The 23346-nt window shown below is 43.9% G+C and overlaps 1 protein-coding gene across 1 annotated transcript in view; it reads left to right on the forward strand.

Moving 5' to 3' along the window:
• Positions 1 to 5595: 5595 nt before the first annotated feature.
• spred1 (sprouty related EVH1 domain containing 1) overlaps positions 5596 to 23346 on the forward strand; it is a 31686-nt gene continuing 13935 nt past the window's right edge. Inside the window, exons 1-3 of the mRNA XM_035609499.2 lie at positions 5596 to 6481; positions 18326 to 18602; positions 22973 to 23141. Coding sequence (XP_035465392.1) covers positions 6450 to 6481; positions 18326 to 18602; positions 22973 to 23141 — 478 coding nt within the window. The 5' untranslated portion in view covers positions 5596 to 6449. The remainder of the gene's footprint in view (positions 6482 to 18325; positions 18603 to 22972; positions 23142 to 23346) is intronic.

The following is a 23346-nucleotide window of genomic DNA, read 5'->3' on the forward strand; positions in this document are numbered from 1 at the left end:
GAGAGAGAGAGAGAGAGAGAGGGCTGAAACTGTCCTTCCTTCCTCCTACAAGCGCCACCCCCTTGGCAGTCGCAGAAGTGGTATGTTCCAGAGCAAGGACTGCAGAAGTTGAGAGAGCACATTGTTTGTAATCTGGCATTGCAGGGGTCACTTCCTGACTCGTGTGTCCGTTCCCTGAGCCCCGCGCCGATCCCTTCTCCCCCCCCCCCTCCTCCCTGTGTGTCCATCCATTGGCCAAGTGGCCTAGGGCTTTTTCGACAAACCCTGTTCTTCCCCTTTTGTGTAGGAAAGCTTCAACATCTGAAAACAATCAAATAATCTGGGCACAATGCGTCTCTTCATGGAGGGGTGCTGGTGGTTCCCAGATGAGCGGGGGGATTAAGTGGAGGAGGCCATAGGGGAGAGAAAGAGAGGGATGGGACTGGGGTGTACACAGCTGAGGATGGGTGTGTTGTGGTGGTGGGGGGGGCAGTTCATTTTTACTTGATTTTCATCACAAAATGTGTGTATGTGTGGGTGACAGGATGTTTAGGGACAGGGGAAATATCTGAATATCCTCCCAGTATGTCTGTGTTTTTCCCCCCATCTTCTTTGACATGGAATGGAAAACAACACATTTCACTGAGAGTTCAATGAGAACATTATCATATACTGTTATCACGGTAGTTGAAAGCTAGTCTGGCTACGTCTGCACACAAACTTTCATGTAGGGACATCATGATGTAGTTTTTACAGGGAGTAATGTACCTCTCTCTCTCTTTTTTGGGGCGGGCTAGCTGTTTCCCTCTGTTTCCAGCAGTTGTGCTAAGCTATGCTATGTTAAATGGCAATACTGTGGCAGCAGTATAGTGACAATGGTACCAATCTTCATATTTAACGTTTGGCATAGAAAGCAAATAAGCATATTTCTCAGAATGTCAAAGTACTATTGTTGTTATACGAATACGAAAATGAGATATTGATCATAATAATCAGTTTCTTTAGTCCTTCTCCCTCTCCTATATTCTATAAGTGAATGTACAGACCTGCACATGCATGCACATGCCCACACACACACACACACACACACACATTGCAACTTTTTCTTTTGCGTCTCTCATGCTGTTCCCTCTCATCCCCACGAGAATGGTAAATAGTCATCTGTAACTTCCCCTCCAACATATTCATTAATCCCCTCTATCCTGTGGGGCTGGATGATGATTACAGGGAAGCCAACTGAAGCCGCCCAAATAAACACCCCTCAGGCAGCAACAAAGGCCTGTCCACCTCACCCTAAACACAGCTTCCCCGGCTAGATCGGGTTTCAATCAAGCCCACGCACAACACATAAACAATATGAAGTAACAGAGCCTCGAGCACTGAAAAAGCTAACTGCGACTGAAACCAATTTAGTTTCCCATTTTTTGTAGCCGAGACGTCGGCGACCAGTGCAGATTTACTGTAAGGCAGATCCAGAACACTAGCTGTAACCTAAAACCTAACAGCAGATCTGAAGTGGAGGGAACGACTGTCTTAGTCTCAAAACTTGTGACATGCATAATATGTTAAACGGTGTTCAGCGCACAGTACGAAACAATTTGCTGCACATTTGATTTCTGTTAATTCCATGCACAATAAGCACATAACTTATGTCCTTCTACAACAAACCTTGCGTGAGGTATTTGGATGCTCGCATAGTTCACATTCTGGACATTCACAGAACCTAGACAATTCCGGTGATGTGCCTCTCTCAAGGGCTTTGCACCTGTAATGACTTTCCATCTTAACCAACATCCTTGTGCATGGTCACAAGACCGGTCCCTATTTAACATTGACACACTTTACTCTATGTATTTATCACATCCATCTTCGCTCTAAATAATTCTTAGCCAGTATTCGTTGACGCAAAATGGCAAATGTTTACACCTTTAGTTCCACACTGGTCATATGCATATACACACAGTCAGACAGAGAGAGAGAGGGGGAAAGAGTTAGTTCACAGAACATAGTCAAACATGCCTGAGGGCCCTCACACTTCCTTCCCCTCTAGCCACTACACCTTTTCTACTCGCCACCCTGCAATTAGCGTGCCTAAAAGTTGCTGGCTTCCGAGGCCAGGCCCACACTAATCATAGGTATGCATTGTTGTGTTCAGCTGCCAGGCCTTTAAAAGTCTGCACCTCTTGTTTAAGGCCACTCCTCTTGGTCCACATTGCCAAGAGTCTACGGACGTTGTCTGATGGGTCACAAAGCTCAGGGTGGAGAGGAAGCTCCGCAGGTGTGTTGTGTATTAGAATGGAAAGACACTCTGAAGGCCACATGTGAACAAAAAGTGCAGTGACCCAAGTTTGGTTAAAGTAACTAATCAAGACAAGGGAAGGAGTTAAAGCAAATGTAAGGCAGAGGATCCTCAGATTAGGTTATTTACCACGAGCTGTCATCAGCCACCTCCGTTCTGTCACACTGGATGAGGTCTCTGCAGACTGTATATGGCCACAACTGCACAGACACTGAATTTCCTTTGCATAGTTGCTGTACAAAGAGAGGCCTTCAGTCCTCTCTTGTGACCTGAGGCTGCCTGTGCGGCTGGGAGCTGGTGATCACATCACCTGTGTTTTGAAGTCATCATCTGACATCCAGTCATCGTGGTCCAATACTAGGAAGGAATCTCCCATGCTTCCTTGAATGGACGTTTCTTGAAATACATCATGAGCTATATAGGTATGTCCCTCACCAAGTCACATCATTTTCCATGTTAAAATATGATGTATCACCTACTGTCATATAAACATTAGTCTGTGAATTCAAAACGTACCAGTTCAATTTAATCATCACATTCTGTTTATTATCTGCATCCAGTCAAACAAAATAAGCATCACACTCAACATACAAACCTGACTAATAAGGATTCATGCCACAAGTAAGTGTAATCTGTATACTTCAAGTCTTCACCCAAATTCAAAAATGAAAGGTCTCAAGTTCATAAATGTTTCACATCAGTTCAGAATCTATGACAAGGCCAAATAAGTTTGTAAAATGAGCATCTGCGCTAAAAATAATCACTCAAAAATGAATAAACACAAATCACGTCAGCGTCTGATCTGCAAATCATTTCAAACATCTTCCTGAAAGAGGAGCATGGTTACATTTGTGCAGGACTCTAATGAACGACGTCTGCGCTGAGCTCAACACCTCCTTTATTCTTCAGTTGCTTGTTGGCGATGCAGGAATGTTTGCTTGTTTACTGCCTTACAGAGAATTGCAATGGCCCTGATTGCATTTAGCGAGGGGTGCCTCTGTTTACTAAACATCCGGTCGCCTTGTTTAAGTACACTACAGTTTGTCGCGTGTGTGAAAAACACAGGAAATGCACCAGGCTCGTCCATATTTTTGAGATGAGAAAGCAGGCTGACTTCCTGAACTCTGAATACTCAGAAGGATACAAACATGCTAGTGGGAAAATTCATGGTCACTGCCTTTTCTGCTCTACTTGAAACAAGGGTCACTTTATTTGGACTTGTAAGCGTGATCGTGATAATTGTAACCCAATTCAAAAAGGAGGAAGTGAAGACAAGGGGTCAATTTTAGTAACATACAGACAGAGACGGCTTTCTGTTACTTGATTATTTAGTGTGAGGTATTTCAGAACGTCATGTTTTGTGTTAATAAGCACACATAACGTTCATATCAAACTGACATCTGTATTTCTGGGGAGAACAGTCCCGAAAGACAATTTATCTTTGCTCGTTTGGCAGTCTAATTATACTGTATGGAGTGACACAGAGGGATATTTTATATGGATGCAACATAAGGCTGTGGCACAAGCTGTATGAAAGCCAGAGAAACACAAAGAAACTTCTCACACAACATGCTGTCACTATGACAACCAGGCAGAATCATTTAGCCTGATCTCTTGCCATTCCACAGAGCGCAGAAATCCAATAGCATTTAGGTCTTACGCAACCGGGCCACCGATTCAAGGCTTTTAAGAATACCCAAAAAACATTTGCAAATAAGATTCATAGGGGCATACGTGGAATTCTGGCAACTTCTTAGGCTGTTATATTCTGGAGGGTGCTCCAGCTGCCCCATGAGAGACTACTGGTGCAGGATGGGGGCGGTGTTAACTACATGACTTTTTTTTGTAGGTCCACAAATGATCTATGTACCCTCCAAATTTCGTTCATGTAGGTAAAACGGTAGGTAACTTGTAAAAACAAAGGTCTTTTTAAAGAAACTGTCCAAAAGTGAAGCTGCTCCTTCTCTGTAGGAGAAATTACTGAAAGTACAACGCCTGCAAATGGCAAAACCCCCTGTTTCATGGTGCACCATGAACATTTGATGTAACGCCACGTGAAAGGCGTTTCCTGTAGACAAAAGCCTTCATCACAAAGGTCTTAAAATGACACTGAGAAAATTTCAAGTTGCTTGGATAAATTCTCTAGGACCTTGAGAATTTATCCAAGCAACTTGAAATTTTCTAGTCTAGGAGTTCATTTAAATATGATGCCTTAAAATGGCAAAAGAATCGCTAAAAAACTTTTAAAGGAAATAGGGTATCACTCCAAGAGGCTTTTTTGTAGGTCTGCACGTGATACATATACCATCGAAATTCCGTTGATCTAGGTGACACCGGAAGTCAGGGCTTCAACTTTGAAATTTTGTAGGTGGCGCTATAGGGCCATTTCTCTTCGTGTCCACGCCGTTTATGGCCTTTTAAAATCTAATAGGGGGCGGTATAGAGGCAATTTGCCACACCCATACTTAATTCATTTTAATTTTACATTACATCACAATTCTTCTGGCATGTGTGCAACGTTTTGTGAGTCTTTGAGCATGTTTAGGTCTTCAAATTGAGGGATAATAACTTGCAAGATGAAGATTAACAACTCCTTGCATTTCAATATGGCTCTAATACAAATACTAAACAGATTAATAATAATAGATCTGCGATTGAGATACCACCTTGGGTTTGTCTACATCAATCATGATGGGGGGATCTGATGTAATTCCACGTGCTGCAGCACAGTCATCATGCCTGTGTACATTTAAAAGCAGCCTCACACAGTTCCAGTTCAAAATTCCTTTGTAAAGCGTTTTGCGTGGGCGGTCGATCGCTGTAAAACTGCCTCATGAAAGAAACGCGACAGAATTTCTTAATGGCCGAGTCTTGTGTGTGTGTGTGTGTGTGTCAGCCCAAGTCCGTCCTCCAGATTAGGTTCTACTTTGCGTGCTATCACACACGGACGCTTCCCTCATGTATCAATGCGTGATTGAAGGGAAACTTCTTTTGGGAAGTGCGGGGGGACTACTTTAAGTCAACTTTGGGAAGGAAAGACACTCGGCTGCCAGGCGGACGCGCTTTTTTAAAAAAAAAAAAAAAAATTAAAACAGTGTACGTTACTCGTCGAAGAGACACAATTAATATCGTGTGCTGCTCGACCACTTTTTTTTTTTTTAAATTTCTATATCGCAAGAGTGTTGCGGTTGTCTACTACGGCGCGGAAGGATCTAATTTTCTCGAGCGAGGGGTCGACACATCCGCCCAGTTTTCCGATGTTTCCCCCCGCCCCCCCCCCCCCCTCCTCCCCGTCCCCGTCCCCCCGCCCCCCCCTCCCGAGTTGAAAATGGAGTTCGATTAAAGCAGATGTCCAGCAACTTCTCAAGGAAACCTCGAGACTCGGGTGTTTTGCGTCTCTACTCCGCAAACCTGTAGCAATTACTGAAACGAGTCGGACCTTTTTTCTTTTTTTTTTTCTTCTTCTCCCCCCGGAGGGCTTTCGGATGCCTTTGCTGCAAAACCCCTCGGACACGTTGACGGAGCAACGCTGCCCGCACGGCGCTTTCCCGAGCGTTGTCCCGGACCCGAAGTCGGCGAATGGATGCTCGACAGCCCGGCCGTAAATAACCTGCCAAACCGCCGCAGCCGACAACGGTGTTCCACGTTTTTTTTTTCTCTCTCCCTCCCTCCCTCTCTCTCTCTATCTCTCTCTCTTTCTCTTTTCTCCCCCCCGCGCGAGGATCTATGCGCGTTTTTGCAAAGCGGGGATCCGTGTGCGCCGAAGAGGACGATGCCGATGGCCCATTTGCTGTGGTCGGATTTTACTTCCAGGGAGGATAAGATGAATCAACGGTTGTCATTCCTCCTCCTCGCGATTTAACGCTCGCTCCCCGGGGCCAGCGAAGCTAACGTTAAGCTAGCTCCCTCCTGGGTGTTTCACTCGCGCACACACACACGTACACACACACACACGTACACACAGACACACACACACACACACACAGGGACGCTTCGGAGTCCGAGCATGCCCCGCAGCACACCGCCGTCGGCTCGCTACACCGAATAGAGGCGGTTTGCTACGTGTGACGGGAGAGAAGATGGTGATATCCGTGGCATTTTATCCCGCCGCCGTCGCCGCCGCCGCGTCGCCGATGCTATTGCTAGGATCTGGATCCCCGTGAGGAAAAAAATGAGTGAAGATTCAACAAATCCAAACAACGAGTGAGTAATCGTCTCATACATGCACCGCCGCCACCTCTACACACGCACACAAGACAGCACAGCACAGCTGCGGTCATAACTAACGTTCATATCCTTTCTTCTTCTTCTTCTTCTTCTTCAACATGCCTTGTTGCACGAGCACACGCTTTGCCCGGTGGGCAACGCAACTGCCGCGGCTTCCCAATGACATTTCTCGCCGAGCGACGCTGGTATTTCATCACCTCACTTCCACTTGATAGCGACAATAATAATCAAAAACACCCAACAACCCAACCCCCCCCCCCCCCCCCCCCCCTCCTCCAACAGACTTGAAATCTTTGTGTCTGGACAGAGATGTGGGCTTAAGGAAAAGAAAAGGTGCTCCTTGGATTATAATATGATCTTAAAGTGTCTGACAGGCGATGACATAGGCCCACGGTGTCTCCTCCTGATTCACTTCTGCTCTTATAATTCAGTTGTGTACGTCAGAACTGACAGTGATCCACTGTACAGTGAGGTGTCTTCATGAGGCAGTTACATGCCAGTGATATCATCGCTGTGGACTTATTTGATAGTGTACAAGTGATTATTATTTGTACACACACACACACACAGCAATAACGCAGGCCAACTGTAATCGTCCATACATTGCCAGTTCAGTACATCATGACCACGATGGTGCTGTATTGACAACCTGCAGGGTCTCTGTGTGTGTGTAACTGTCGTAAGCCATGATTTCGGGAACATAATCATCGATTAAAAAAAAAAAAAAAAAAAATCGTGCAGCCGCCTTGTTAGTTTTAGAGCCCAGCCTCTTTTTTTATTTTTTTTTATTGTATATGTATATGTACCGTAGAGGCCATCGAGCCGATTGCGGCAATGTTAAGCGTTCGAAAAGGCGAAGATGCCATTTTTTTTCTCAATCACACTCATTTACATATCACAATCCCCCATTCATAAAACGAACCGCTTTAAAAAAACAAAAAAAAAAACGGGCGTCGCGTTCACACCCGAATCCGCCTCGGCTCTTTCTTTTTTTCAATCCGTGTGCGCGCGCGCGCGGTGTGTGTGTGTGTGCGTGTGTGTGTTCGTGCACCGTCGCGCCCATTTCAAGTCGCGTTCCTGTATTGTTTCAATGGGCCGATCCCTTGTGTGCGCTTGTTGACAGTCAGTGAGAAATATCTGCTTCGGGAGGTGCTGCGGTCACATGACCCCCCCCTCCATTCATAAAGTACCTGCCCGTCCATTCACAGCCACCGTACTCTGTTTCGCATTGCACCGACGATCGCACAATGCACTTCCTGCACAAAGCGTCACATGGAAACACTGGCGTTCGTCTGTTTAGTCATTTATTATTATTATTATGATATATTTATATATACGTATATGTGTATTTATTTTTTTTGAAGTAAGCGCTGCACATGTTTTATTATTTCCCCGACGCTTTTTTTTTTTTCGATAATGTGTTTCGTCACGGAGGAAGTCATATGCCCCGGTTCAGCCATTTACAGTGTCATGGTTTTAATGTTCGAAACACACCCATGGTTTGTTTTTATTTCTCTTCCCCCCCAATTCCATCTATCTGACCCCTTTTTAACGAGGTCGATTGATTTAATACATGGGAGGCTTTGTCCTTGAACTCCACTTCTGGATTTTTTATGTAACGAGTGTCACTGAGTTCTTTTTTTTCTTCTTTTTTTCTCTTCATAGCAAGCCGCACCAAATATATCACAATGCAACCACTCATCCTCGTTGATAACTGCATGTTTGTTTTTGGGACATTCAGCTGAGTATTGGTTGTTGTTCCTGTTGTCTTCATTAATCACGATTTAGCTTGAGTTGTGCAATAACTTGGCACGTTTGATGCTAGTGGGAAAGGGTGACACGTCTGATTTGAGTCATCATCTTTCTCATGGTGTCAACCTTATATACTGTGTGAGAAAAGCATAGTGATATTAAATGTGAGATGACTTCACGCATTGACCTCAGGGGTTCCTCGAGGCCCCCAGGCCCCACTTTGGGAAACCACTGTTATAGGCCACAGATCATCCGCAGTGTGTAAGCTACAGTGTATCATGTTGGGTTTGTCCCACACTGTATGGTGATCCAAACATTGTTGCTACGATTCCACCGCCTTTCTGGTTTGTTATACGATTCATACGAATGTGGAGTGAGTAATGTGCTGTTTCTAATGACGCACAAGAATATCTGATATTTGGGGTCTTGTGTAATTGTTTAGCATAAGGGATAATAATCGTGATGTTCAGCGTCTCCGGGATTTGACTTGGTGCGCAGTTTGGTGTTTTGAAAGGCCAGTGTAACTTTTGCTGACAAATACTATGGTCATGCTGGAACTGGAATTAGTTGGAGATTCATGAAAGGATCTGAAAGCAGCCAGTCTCCGAATGTCACATTTATCTAATATATTTATCTCAACCCAGGCAGTGGCCTGTTGAGAAGCACTCTGCTGTCCTTTGTCTGTGTGTTGTCTAGTGTGTATTTTACACATTGCCCTGTTCTATACGACGACCCACGGCTAAATGTCTAGTCTTGTTTCTGAAGTAGAGTTTTCTCTTTAAAAACATTGAATAGACTACTGTTAGTCAACTAGAGATGCAGTCCTTACAATTTTTTTACTCTTAGAAAAATGGTTATCAAACTGGTGAGAATATATGTTTGAGTCTGTGCCACCACCAGTCTGATTATTGGCGGCCCGTCATCCATTTTTATCAGTGAAGGTCAGTTGCCTCTGTACTCCACTGAACGTGCACAGGTTACGGCCTCATTGTTTTAGATTCCTGCAGTTCTGTGGTATTGTCTGTTGGCAGTCAGGTGATCCTCAGCGATCCCTCTCCCTGTGTCCTCTTCCTATCTGTGTGATTGATTTGACAGCTCAGCGTTTTATCTACCGATGCGGGTGTCGTGATCTTATCACCTGAGGGCTGCTTCGCACTCCCATTCCTGTTGGAGAGCTTTCCAAACACATTCCTCCCAAACAGCCCCCATCATGTCCTGAAACGACAAAGGGAGACAGCTACTTCAGCTGTTAGGGCTAGTGCTTTATGGCCTGGTTAATTGCCTATATCCTGTGGCCCTTATGTTAAGCTAAATAATTTCCTGGACCTTTTTATAGATTGTATTATTTGGGGTTACTGCCAGTTGCTCCCTATGACGTCCATGGACACTTAGCTTTACTGGCTGGCCAAGTCTAAACTATACACACATCTAACCTTTGATGAAGTCTGCTGATCCGAACACAGCTTTGGTTTTGCTTCTGTATTCTTTTGGGGAAGTGTCGCTTGTGACTACAGTTGTTTACAGAGGCTAATAAAACGTGTTATTTGACAATATACTTAAGTGCACGTGTAACAGCATTTTACGCTGGTTGCTAGGCAAACATTTAACACGTTTTATCAGTTTTTGGTCGAGATTTAAGATAAATGTACTGTATATTGTAGAACTGTAGGTGTCTTAACATTAAACCTGTTTCAGTTTCACATTTTTTTATTCTACTGGTGAACAGTTGCGTGACCAGTCTCATAATCCTAAAAGTTATTTTGCATACAGCATATTTATGCCCCAGTGTCTACAGATTCTATTAGAAGCTGTCGTATTGTTTGTCTTATTAATGACAATGATCCTCTGTATAACCAGAGGGCTTGGACTGTCTGTAACTGAGACAAGCCAACAAACTGAACAGGCCTTGTATAGTGGTGGACTGTTCCATTCCCATGGCCAGATTTGGGTCTGGATCCTGTGTATTTTAAACCCGGGCCACTTCCCTCTTATAATTTTCATTTCCTCTTCAAGTATTTTAGGAGCACGCATACTCTGTTGAAAATGTCGGCAGTGTATTTTGAGCATGTTATTTTCAAGACAAAGACTTAGTCTACACTAAAAACTTTTTGTTTTGTTTGTGTGTGTCTGTGTCTCTCCATCACAGCATCCATATAGCCGGACTTGTCTTCACATCTTTGTCAAGGAGGGCCTCTGATGTTCACAGACCATATCTCAATACCTCTAAGAAGTGCTTTTAGCACCAAGTGTCTGAATTATGGATATTGTTTTCAGTTGTGCTGCATGCAGGAGCATGAAGGCTGGGCCTTTGCTGCAGCTGGGCTGAGATGGTTCTTTCCTGTGAGGCCACAGACATAAAAGGGCACAGATGTAAATCCTCAACCTTATGTCTTTGATTGAGTTTCCAAACGCTTTGAAAACAGGAAGGGGTTTCTGTGTGCGCGTCTGCACGCACGCACGCACGCACGCACGCACGCACGCACGCACACACACACACACACACACACACACACTCATGTGTTTATTTCACTGTGAACATTTGGCACGTGTATGTGTTTCTGGGAGAGATAGGCCTGCATCCTAGATTAGGGAATTTAAGCAAACATAGCTTTATATCATCAAATGTGTCACATTTTCAAATAGTTTTAAATTGGAGGCCTGTAAGAACATGTGCTTTTATCTACCCAGTAAACGTTTGATCAGATTTTTTTCCTATCTTGTAGCTATATTTAGAACTTGGAACAGACTTGTATTGGTTAATAAAACAGTTTCTTTATTCCTACTAAAACTAATTCCTAGAGGTTCAATGGAAAGCTGCTTGAATATGAATCCAATAAATTTTCAAGATGGTATAATAAGTTTGTGTCTAATGTTTATGGTGATGGTGATAATAGTATGTTATTCCCAAACAACAGGGCCTGCTGTGGTGGTTTACAACTTCTCATAGCTGTTTCTCTTCACATCCATGGACCTTCATCATGGTTCGGTGGTTTATCCTTCCCAAGTTTCTCCTGAGGTGAATTTGTAGTTTCTCCCACAGTTAGAAAGCTGCTTTCTCCCCTCAGCTTCCCGTTTCCCCCCTGGGTTTCAGAGTTACTATAACAAGTAGAGGCTCGGGTCCCTGGGGACTACTCTTACATCAAAGCAGAGCAGAGACACCGCAGCCGGCGAAATTCGTGGTTCGTCTTTTTTTCTTCTTTGGTAATGGCAAGCGAAAGGTTTTAATTTTCCAAATGCTTGCGGTTCAAATTAAGATCATCTCAATATGTTGCTTTGATTGATGCTTGAGAATAGTTTTCTGGCATTTGATACACATATGGGATTCTTTTTTGATTTATAGTGCCACAGCCCAGCGGCACCTAGAACATTGTTGTTGGGGTTTGAGGCCCAATCCAGTAATAGAGGGGTTGGTTAGTGAATCAATGTTGGAAATTGTGTCTGACTGAGCAGTTTTGACATTCATTTACTGCTTTAGGTCTATCTTTGATTTGTGCCACAAGCTAATTTGACCCACTAACTGCCGTGTGTGAAGGATGCTACCAGAAGTGACTATGATCAGTTAATTTTTCGTCATATTAGATGGTATTTCTGTGAAAGGATGGAGGTGAATTTGAAGCGTAGATTCGCTGCGTGGTGCAGCAGTAGAGTAGGCTTGTTGTGCCTTTTTTTTTTTCCCTGAGTCAGTTGGTATCTAAGCTGAATGTTCTTGTGAGGGCGATGACTCACCAGCAGCCTGAGGTGTTGAGAGGAGATAGGGCAAATTTCTCTTTCACTTCTCTTTCTAAAGCCAGCATATTAGTTTTCACTGCATCTAATGTAGCAGGCTTGTGATGCTGGCTTTGTCTTTCATTTGGCATTGTCCCATTCTTGGTCCTGTGTTTTGTTTTTGTTTTTAATAGCTAACAGACAGCCTCTTCAAAAGTGTCATTTCTGGTGCTATGTCATAATTTGCACTGCATCCATGTTAGGTCACATTGTTGTTTGTTTTGGGCATGTCTGTGCTCTTGAGTTTGCCACTGGTTATTTGGGGGGTTTGAACCGTGGCTAATTGGCGAGCTAGTTCGCTCCGTTCAGATTAGATGCACTGTTGGAATCGATGGTCGAGTCCCAGATTGAATGTTGTTTAATTTTTCACTGAGGCGTGATCCCAGGGAAATAAATGGCACCAATTTAGCTCCAAGTTACCATCTATTAAGCCTATATTTTGGTTTTAGAGTGGGATAATTGTGTGTATTACATTTCTATTATTACTTTTCTGCTTCATCATACCTACAAGCCTTGGACTCATGTACATCTCAAGGCATGTTTATCTCCATTGAATACACCAAGAGTTATTGTATTTTCAGTCAGGCTAAAGCTGTTAAGGAAATGTAAAAGTATCATATTTTAACAGAAGAAGAACAGGTGTTGAATATTGCCACCACACACATTCAGTAAGCAAAGGCAAATGAGTCACTCCCTGAGTAGCTTTTCACGCCATCGTCCATTCCCCCCTCTGATTTCCTCGTGATTGTTTTCCTTTCCGAGGATAATCTATGGAATCGGATTGGAATAAGTAGCTTGTGTTTATTTTCCCAATGATATTTTAATGATTCCCCCCTCAAAAGTCCTGCCAAAGTGGTCTAGTGGAGCTTGACCGAGCTTGACAGCCTTCCTCTGGTTTTGATACAGGGGAGAGATGGGGAGGAAAAAGGGACGATGGAAAAAAAAGAGGTAGGGGGGACTTTTCTCCCCTTTTCTGATGCTAATGAAAGGAGGAATGGTTTTCCAGCTTTTAGCTTGCAGAGTGTGTCTCCCCTGCAGCATGCTCCGCTGCCTGGACATTGTGGGAGGACAAAACTCTAGGCCCGGGATCCAATAACGTGAAATTTCAGCAGAGAAGCGGCCATTGTGTAGAGAGAGGCAGCCGAGGAGGGGCTGGGTAGAGGGGGGAGATGGAGCAGAGGAAAGGGAGGGTGACTTGGCGAGCACCCAGGGCTCAGGCCACATCCTTTCTCTCTCTCCTCTCCTCCTCTCCTGTACTCCTCCTCTCCTTCTTCTCCCCCCTGTCTTTCTTTCAAGCCTCCCCCGAATACCCCTCCCCTCCTCTATGGGGTGGGAAGCTCAAGGCTGAGACAGGAGCAAAGCATGATGGCATGCTGGAGCCCAGTGAGCCATGGGCCGCAGGAGCAGACAAACGGCCACTTTGTCCACTTAGGAAATGGTTGTCCCAGGATCCCCCTTCTCCACCACACACTGGAGCAGCCGGCCTCGAGGCCCAGGCCTGCCTGGTCTGTACGTGCTCTCCCACATCATGCCTTTGCTTCATTCGATTTATTTGAAGTGCAAGCTAAATTCTCATTTACTTCATGGTGGGGTTTTTTTTGCTCTTTGCTTTCACTTTATATGAGGTTTGAGACTTTGTTAGTGCATATATCATCTAAAAGCCTATGGACATACTTTCATATTCAAATGCGAGCGAGAGCTGCTGTTGACTGTCACCTTGGTCTTCACCCTGTTCCCATCCACAGCCGCCTCCCTTTCCCCCCACAGTCCTCCGCTACACTCTCAACCCTCCCCCTGTTTTTCTCTCCTGCTTTTAGTCGGAAATGAAGTCAGTCATCCAGCAGAATAACTTGGAATAATTTGGAATGGGGGGTTCCTTTCTCTCTATCTCTCCCTCCTCTTCCCCCCCTCCTCTCCCCTGCTCACAGGCCCAGGCCAGCTGATCTTCTTCCGCTCTCAATTGTGTGTCCAGTCGACTGTGTGCTCCCAGCAAGGGACGTGGAGTCCAGCCTTTGTCTCCTCCATCCCACTCTGAACTGTGTGGTGTGTGTTTGGGGGGTTTGCAGCAGGTTGCACTCAAATATCTTTTCGGACCACTGTTTTTACAAAAAAGAAAGGAAATATTTTTATGAGGTAGAAGAAGAGGAGCAGATGGAACCTTGTTTGTTCTTGCTTGAGCTTAGTTGTTGTTCTGCAGGTTGTAAATTTGAATTTCTGACCATTTGAGGACACTAATTAACAGTTTTTGCTGGACATGGGTGTTTTAAGCTAGACGCAAAAATGCATGTATACACAGTCGACATAACTTCCTCTCTGTGCCCAGCCCCCTTCCCTGAGAGTTTCATGGTTGCTGGCATGTGTGTGATGGTAGGTCTGAAGGGTCAGGCCCTGGTCATTGTGCCCTGGTCATGGCTGAGCGACACCACCGCCTGCCTTCTGTCCACCCCAGGGACCCCTGCCTGACTGACAGCCCCTCCTGCACTCATCACCCACATCCTTTATTGGGGGCCATACAGGGGTCTAACAGCAACAGTATTTCCCTCTTTTACGGGCGATTATACTGCTCAAAGATACACTTTTCTGCTGTGGCAGGGGTTCTTGTGTAATTTTAAGCACTTCTTCTGTCGCATGGTTAGAAGGTGTAACCAGAAAAGCTGTTGCTTGGAGGTTGCAAGGAGGAAGTTGTGGTAGTGTTCTTTTTTCAGTTTCCCACGGTCCGTTACTGCCGTCTTAGCTCGGGACAGCACAATAAAAAAGAGAATTGATGATTTGATATGAGTACATTGAGGTTCATTAGAGATGCGGTAACTATGAATTATATATCTTTTACTGTCTGTCCTCACTACTTATTATTTATTCACCATCACAACATAATATTTTGAAACATCCTTGGAATTGTGATGATTATTAAAAATAAAAGAATACCCATTTTTGTTTGCACCCTGATTGAGGAAGCTTGCTGAAAATGTAGACAAATTGACATGGCACTGACTTTCAACAGGCAGTACTGAGCTCAGTGCTATCAATTTTATTATCATGGAATAATCTGACAGCCATATAACCTGACCAAAGGACCGCTTGGGTGTATTGGTTAGTGAGGAATTATGGGATGTTCAAAAAGAGGATAGGATATGAATTGGATATGAGTTTGACAAATTTGAAGTGTAGCATAGCTGCTTTCTGTTGGATTAAGAAATTTACAAATTTTTCTCCAATAACGGAGGTATACCAAATCAATTTGCTTGGATTCGAAACAACAGTAACAGTCGTGGTATTGTATAGTATAGTTTGAGCAACATAATGTAATGCCCACCACTTCCTTCATTTCATAAGAAATCAACTAACTTTAAATTTATTCTAGTTATCTACCTAGGCTTTTGTTGCTAACCGATCAAATTTCATTGTCCTAGGTGCATTTTCCAAATCCCTTAGCCCGGCTTGAGAATATTGTACTAGGAGCATGGCATTTTCAAGACTTTCTTGCCACAATAACAAAAAATATTCTTTTGAAATAATATGTATTTCAAAATTATTTCAAAATTGATATAAACTCCTTTTAACTTGGTATACCAAACATTCCCTTATTTCATAATCATAAAATCATAAATTACTCAGAGTTGTGCTCACGGTCACTTAACCAGTATCGGTTAAACCACTTTTCCCTTTGTTCTGTTTTGGTCTTTACCAATTCAACAACGAAATCCTCTACTTCAGTATGTTTACAAGCTAGTCACTAACTATGTTTGTTTGGTGTTTTTAGAGCTGAATGCTGAAGTACATATGTTTTGTATGTGTGCCTGAAAAGGTGTGTGGTTTTCAAAAGGTCTCTATTGTCAATTGTTGATTTTTTTCCCCCTTATATCTGAATATTTATCTTGCTCATCAGACCTTTGAGGGAACTTTGATATTCTGGCACTTGGTGAAAGTTAAACAAAGTTTGCACATGAAAAAATCTCCCTCAGATTTTATGCTCACTGGCTCTTAGATTAATTACTAACCAATAACCTGGACACTGAGGTTTGCTAAGGGTGTGGAAGACTGGAGACCAAAGGTTAGCCTTATTGAGTAGGAAAGATTTAGAGAGGAGAGGCAGTAAGGGGGGAGGGCACAGCAAATCTTCTCTCGTGGCACGGGATTCTAGTTTACTTTGTATTATATTACATGTTTTCAGTCACTGACGTTTCTCTCATCCAGTCACCGTTTCACATTGTGACTTTTTTAAAAAACATTTCAGACTCTTGTGATGTCATCTCTTCATTGGCCAACCCGGATGTTGGCCAGAGAGCAACATGTCACAGGAGGACATCCGCCAGTCACATTCTTCACTCAGGTTGCCTGCTAATTTCAGCTCCCAGATCTCGGCTCAGTCTTTAATATGTTACCAGGGGTTTGTGTTAAATGCTGCCCTCAGCACACCCTGACCTTTGTCATTTCCGGTGGCCCGATGCAGTCTGTGTTATCTAATCAGGGAAGCATCTGACTCTGAGTGAAGGGACAGAGAGAAACACAGGAGATGGGAAGGGAGAGAAATGTAATAGGGCCCAGATGGATGTAGAATTAATTTATATTTAAAATCAAGTATCAATGAGTTGCTATACAGTTATACATTTTTGGGTATATTTGCATATATACTATATTTGTTGTGGTAGATGTGTTTTCTTTCGGAGTACAGACTTTTAGATTTTATCCAAAGAAATAAAATTTAGCTAAGTTTAAAGTGAGTGGTTTTCTCTTCCGGGACAGGCTGTACAAGTAGAGCGTATGTATGGGAAATGCTGTGGAAAAAAAATGAAACTCTATGTATTTTTCGTGCACAGTGCACTACATGTCAGCTTTCTGTAAACCTCTGAAACGTAAAGCCTCTACTAATACAGTAAATAATCTCTCCCACATTTCATTCCTTATTTGTGAAAGAAAAAACATTTAGCCTTGTATGCCTTCAGTTACATAGGTTATGGTGTTTATTACAGATTAACTGTTTTACATGTATTACCCAATAATCCAAAGCCTTGGATATGAGTAAGACAACCAACACCATTAGCATGGAAAATTCGGAGTGGAAAGAGGGTGATGTGAGCTGGAGTCCTTGTCATGTTTTGTCTAGTTTGAAATCACCTGCTTCAGGGGAAATGTTTGAAATCAGCAGTAACCAGAGCCCGAACTTGGCCACATGGTCAATCACCCTCTGGCTGAGGTTAAACATACACTACAGCTTCAGACTTTAGGAATCTCAGCCAATTGTCTGTGAAATGTGCAACTAAAACCCAGATATATGTTTAATCCAAAGTTGCAATTTTGGCCCTTGTCATTCAATTTTTTATTTTTGTTCACTATAGCTTCTGTCACGTCCCAGATTTACCCAGAGAATCATTTACTTTATTTAATCTCAGCACCGGAGTAGTTCTATTGCTATATGGTTTGTGTAGATCTTTGAGTAAAAAACATTTAAACGATGTGAGGTAGACATTTTCAAACCCTCTCCTCCCTTTATCTTATCTGTATGTCCGTATAGTGTTATTCCTCACTGCATATGCTCACTATTTTGCTGCGGTTCCCTACAGAATTGGATCCTATCAGTGGCAGAAGCTGCACAGAGAGGGCTGGTGTTATGCCGAGGTCTGCCTGCCTGCTTAGAATTGTATGCCCGTCGCAGGAACAAGGCACAGCTACTACAACATTAACTGCCGGCGTGGTGCTACCAGTGTCTGCCTTTCTGCTAAGGACAGTAAAAACCTTATGGATTATTTTTTTGATGGGCCACCGATGTGGTTTGGGTTTGCCTCTGCTCCGGATGGCTAGTCCGACTATGACAGACGGTCCGTTGTCAATGTTTTTGTGAGAGAGAGAGAGCGGTGCAACGAGGGACTGAGCAAATCGATGTGCTGTATGCAGCTCTACGAGGAAACAATGGCGGGACACTACAGATCTTTTCTGTTAGTATGAGAAGCATAGAAAACTTTTCGGCTCATCATGAAGCTGGGGCGGGACAAATTAAAATGTGGCAGACCCCCACAGTCTAGGTAAATCATGGGGAATGCAGATTTTGTGCAGACTACATATACTGTAGTCCATATTGTTTTTGCTGCAGTTCAACTGTATTATGTGGGCTGAGATGTGATGTAGGCTGTGTTGTTGCATGACGCTTTTGTGGTCCAGGTCAGGTGCCCTTGAGGAAAAGAACATGTTAGAAAAATATTAGATGCTGATTACCACTGCTTATGATCACTAATGTTTTCCTTTTGCTTTTCCCATGTCTCCTTATTCCTTCCACCCTCCCCGTCTTCCTCCCTACCTCCTCCACAGTGACAGTTATGCGCGTGTGAGAGCAGTGGTCATGACTCGGGATGACTCCAGCGGTGGGTGGCTTCCCCTGGGGGGTGGAGGCCTTAGCTGTGTCACTGTCTATAAGGTCAGCCGGGCGGAGGACAGCAGCAGCACCCACAGTGGAGGCAGCGGAGGAAGCAGCAGCAACCTCAGCCCCTGTAGCCCCAGTCCCAGTCCCAGCCCTAGTCCCAGCCCTAGTCCCAGCCCCACTGCGGTGGAGTTCCACATCAAGGGCGAGAGGCTCAAAGACAAATTGGTAAGGGAACATCTAGCTCATATACAACATGTGAATAGTGTCTTTATAAGCTACACTGCATATATTTATATCCTGCTATACATGTAACTAGTTAGTTAATGCATCAGTTTTTTCTGTTATTTGTTCATTCCAGACATGGTGCATTTTGTAGGGTGAGATCACCACAAGCCCCCCTTTCCCAGACACCCCTCTCCCTGTCTCGTTCACACACACATTCACACACGCTCACGCTCACACAGGAAGTGGTTGTTTGGCTTTCCTCCATGGCGCAGGTGTCTGAAAATAGGAGCAAACTGCGTGATGCTGTGATGCATGATGACATCATCGGGGAGAAGGGCAGATTACTCAGGAGAGGAGAATGTGGGATGAGGGATGTGGGAAATGCACAAAGAGTCTGAAAGGGCGCTAAAGGATGGAATAGGGGCTGGAAATTCATACTCACTCACGCCAGATTTCAATAAGTACACAGATGTTTGGTTTTTTTTGTAAGTAATTTCTCTTAATGTGTAATGTAAAGACTGGAAGTGAAGGTAAATTAAGCAAGGGAAATGGTTTCCAGGTTAAAAAAATCCCATGTGTGTAAAGCATTCTGTAGCTTATTGTATTTGCACAATGTCGTACCTGTTTCTTCTTATTTTTCCTCTCCACTGTCACCAAGTAGTCGCTTAATGTGGGAACTGTTAGGTTTCTCTCTATAATATTGTAAGGCTACTCTGACTACTCAGTGCCTGGAGATGATGTATGTGATATGATTTGTTCTGATATAAATCCAATTGAACAGAATTGAACTGCTTATATTTGTATGGATTTAAAGTTTGTAACTTAGCATTGTAAATTTAACATGCAGAGGAAAATGTGGAGCTCTTCTGACATAAAATTATTTAAACACCTTATTTTATTTTTGATATCTTTTTTTTTTTTTTACCTTGGATAACATACTTAACACCTCAACGCCACAAACTGCAGGGTCATTCTTTCTTCACAATCAAAGTGAGGTTTCAGAAAATTCTGTCATTTGTTGTTGTTGTAATCTTTCTGGCTTATGCTGTAGATTCTGTCAAACTCTTGACCTACTTGTCACACACTCATTCTGTGTGGATGTAAAAAAGATCCAGTAGATGCACTGGGATTATCCTGGTCTGCAGTAATGAGTGTAAATCTGTATGTTTGTGTTTGTGTTCGCGTGTCAGAATTGTCATGATGCACTTGTCTATTGGCTCCTGACGATCCAACATCAGAGACTTGTTACAACAGGGAGCGTCTAAATTGCCTTTTTTATCTTCTTTGACATTTTCTGTTTTGTCTTTTATGGCGTTTTTTTCTGTTTTGCGCGTTGCTATCCAAGCGTGTGTGGCACGGAAACGGGCGTGACCGCAATGCTCTTTTACAGACGGGGCATAGACATGACTGGGATGCCCTGGCAACTGTTCTGGGATGTGGTAAAACACCCCTATCATCGCTAGAGTCCACCCCCAGCCACCACAACAAACACCCAGCCATATGTAGGTCTGTTGGGATGCCACCCAGTGCCAGGGTGTTGGCGTCAACCACAGCTCTACCAGCAGTCTGAGGGCATCAGAAGAGAGAGGTGGAGTCAGTGATGAGTCCGAGAAAACAACAGCAACAGATGCAACCACATAAGAGCGTTTTAACCAAATTCAGACAAAACACAGGGCAATATCATTGCTTGTTTTCGACAGTATTGTTTAAAACAGCAATGTCAGTGTTTTGATTTCAGAGGTGAATGAAAGACCATAATTATTCTGTATTGAGGACTGGAAAAATGCCAAGGAAAGAGTTGTTATTGTGTAATACACGGAAAACGATAATACCCTTCCATGTGGGTTTATATATTTTTTAAGGGATACATTTTCAGTGTTGTAATTCAGTGAGAAATGACAAGGATAGAAAGGGACAGTGACATCTCCTATACCTGAAAAAAGGAACCTGAGCTGGAAGAAAACAGATCAGTGATGCCACTATTTTTGAAATCAAATAGGCATGTTTTTGGGCTGCTCGAAACCAGGCGATCCGGGCGCATAAGATGTGAGAGGAATCAGGGAGAGAGATGTGGGCGTAGTCAAAGAGCAGGAAACAGAGGTGGAGCCAGATAGACGGGAGACGGAAGAAGAGAAGTGGAGGGGATCTGTCTATATGCGCAGTGATGCGGCACAGAGTGTACTGGTGATGACTCAGCTGGCTCTCCATATAGCTACCAATCACTCTCCTCCGTGCCCCCTCCCTTCTCCCTTCCTCTCCCTCCCTCACTCCCTCTCTCTCTCCCACTGACTCTTAAAAACTACAGATCTAATTAGTTAATGATTACTTACCATACAGGCTCTCGGATTATGACAAATCTCTGGCTAAGCTCTTTGCCGCTCCACCTCGCTTCCTACCGCTCATAGTCTGCGACTCCCTCCGATTGATACAGCTGTGGATGTGGTGTGGACCAGGCTTTACTCTAATAGGGCCCAATGCGTACAGCCGTTTGTTGCTACTGTTGACCTTGTCATTTGATTGTTTGGACATATCCTCTGCTAGCAAAATGTGATTGTTCTTTTTCTCAAGTCTTGAGTGAGGGGGAAAGTATGTGTCAGTTCCAACAAATGCCAAAGTCACTACGTTAATATGATTATTGCAAAACATCTTTCCTGCTTGTGTAGCTATATTTTTAATTAACCAATATGCTGAGGTCATTTAAGATCATGTTGTATCTTTTTTTCCCCAGCATTTTTATTTAAAATGTCTTAAAATGATTATGAGGTTGCAATTCTGATAGCAAAGGCAGTGTAGCTTGATTTCTCCCACCTTGTTTCCTTATCTAGCGCGCCCCCCCCCCCATTTCTGCTCTCATGCTAGCTCGTCACTACTCCCTGCACGTCTCACCTCCTTCTGTCTCTGTCTCAGTCCCTCTCCTCTAACATCTCCTGCCTCTGTTCCGTTTCTGTCAGGGTGGCTCCTCCCTCTCTTTTCTCTGAGCACAGTGTGGAATGTGGTGTTAAGTATCGTCCTTCCATGCAACTGTGATACTTCCTCCTCTATTGGCCTTGCTGTGTGCTCATTTTACCTGCTCCGGCTCCGTTCAGTCTCGCCTCCACAATCAGCCCCAGAGGCACCAAGGACCCCCCATCACCCCATCACCACCCCATCCCACCTTCAAACTCCTTGCCACATCATCCTTCTCGCATCCATCCCCTCTCTTCATCCACTGCCTCTGGGTAAAACGCATAGGCTTAACCCATGCCCCTCCCCCTCCCTTTCTTGGGAGGCATGTATAGTGACATGAGGAGAGATACTGTGGTGCACATCCTCACCGCATCCAGATACATTATGTTGCACTACACTTACATTTGTATGAAAGAGTTTTGAAAAGCAACTCTCACCCAGACATTCAGAATGAAATGTATACCAGTGCACTCCCGCTCTGACACACACACATATCGCATATCCACAACCTCTTGTACAGCTGCCACGTATCAGCGTCTTAAAGCATGCATGTTGACTGTTGTCCAGATCCAGGGGGAGCGTTGCCATCTGCTTTCAGCCATCGAGTATTGGTCTGCGACCGTTATCCTCTGACAAGGCATTTGCGGGGCGAAGATGCACACAGTGTAGCACTTGGGTCATTGAGCTTTTCATCACACTGGCTCCCGCCGATCGCCATGTGCACGCTCGCGCGCTCACACATTCACACCCCATTAAGCCACCTCTCGTGTTTGTCGGTAAAAAACCTCAAAGACTGTAATGGCTGTCTCTCATTTCATTTAATCTGCCTAGAGGAAGGCCAGGAGGTGGCCCAGTAGCCCTGATTAATAATAGGCTTTTGGAAACACAGTCTCTCTGCCACACACTTGGGCTTCCTGGCACCTAAACACACTCAACCCCCTTTTCCTGCCACCACCGCTGCTCTCCAACTTTATCATCAACTGTAATGAAAACCCTACCATTTAGAATGTATTTTACAAATTATCCAAAAAAGTAGGTGGAATTATTGGGCTTATGATGATTTTTCTTTTTCTTTTTTCTCTTGTGGAAGCTCTAGCGTTATGTCGTTCCAGATGTAGGCCTCTGTTCTGATTCTCTGTCTCTCTCTCTCTCTCTCTTTTACCCGTACCCATGTTGTGGTGGGATGATGGAATGTGACACATTTAAACAGCTTAGGGTGAGGAATAAGATGAGGGATTTACATGTATGTTCTCCACTGAGATTCATCAACATCACCCAGCTAGCAACTTGAAACTTGAACAAATTAAACTACAAATTTCATCTGGATTTGGAGAAACAGTATAAATAATTTAAGTTAACTATTTGATCCCATCTTTAATTTCATTTAGTGCTAATATGCCTTGTGTGTGTGTTTGTGTCGTCAGGTGGTCCTGGAGTGTGTCCTACAGAAAGGCCTTGTGTACAACAAAGTCAACCCCATCTTCCACCACTGGAGAATCAACGACAAGAAGTTTGGACTGACCTTCCAGAGCCCTGCTGACGCCCGTGCCTTCGACCGGGGCATACGCCGGGCGGTTGAGGACATCAACCAAGGTGTGTGCGTGTGTTGTCCTATTGTTAATGGGTGCCTGCATGTGTGGAATCCTGGATTTTAAAGCAGGACAAACCAGATAACAAAGTCGGTGGCAAGTCAGCGGAACGCACCCTTAACTTAAAAATCAAGCAACCAGCATATGCTGTTGTTTCCGTATCAAAAAAATCAGAGCAGCCCTCAGATTTTCTTTTCACTACCCTCACC

This window comes from Scophthalmus maximus, chromosome 15 (assembly GCF_022379125.1).
Source record: "Scophthalmus maximus strain ysfricsl-2021 chromosome 15, ASM2237912v1, whole genome shotgun sequence".
Classification (NCBI taxonomy): domain Eukaryota; kingdom Metazoa; phylum Chordata; class Actinopteri; order Pleuronectiformes; family Scophthalmidae; genus Scophthalmus; species Scophthalmus maximus.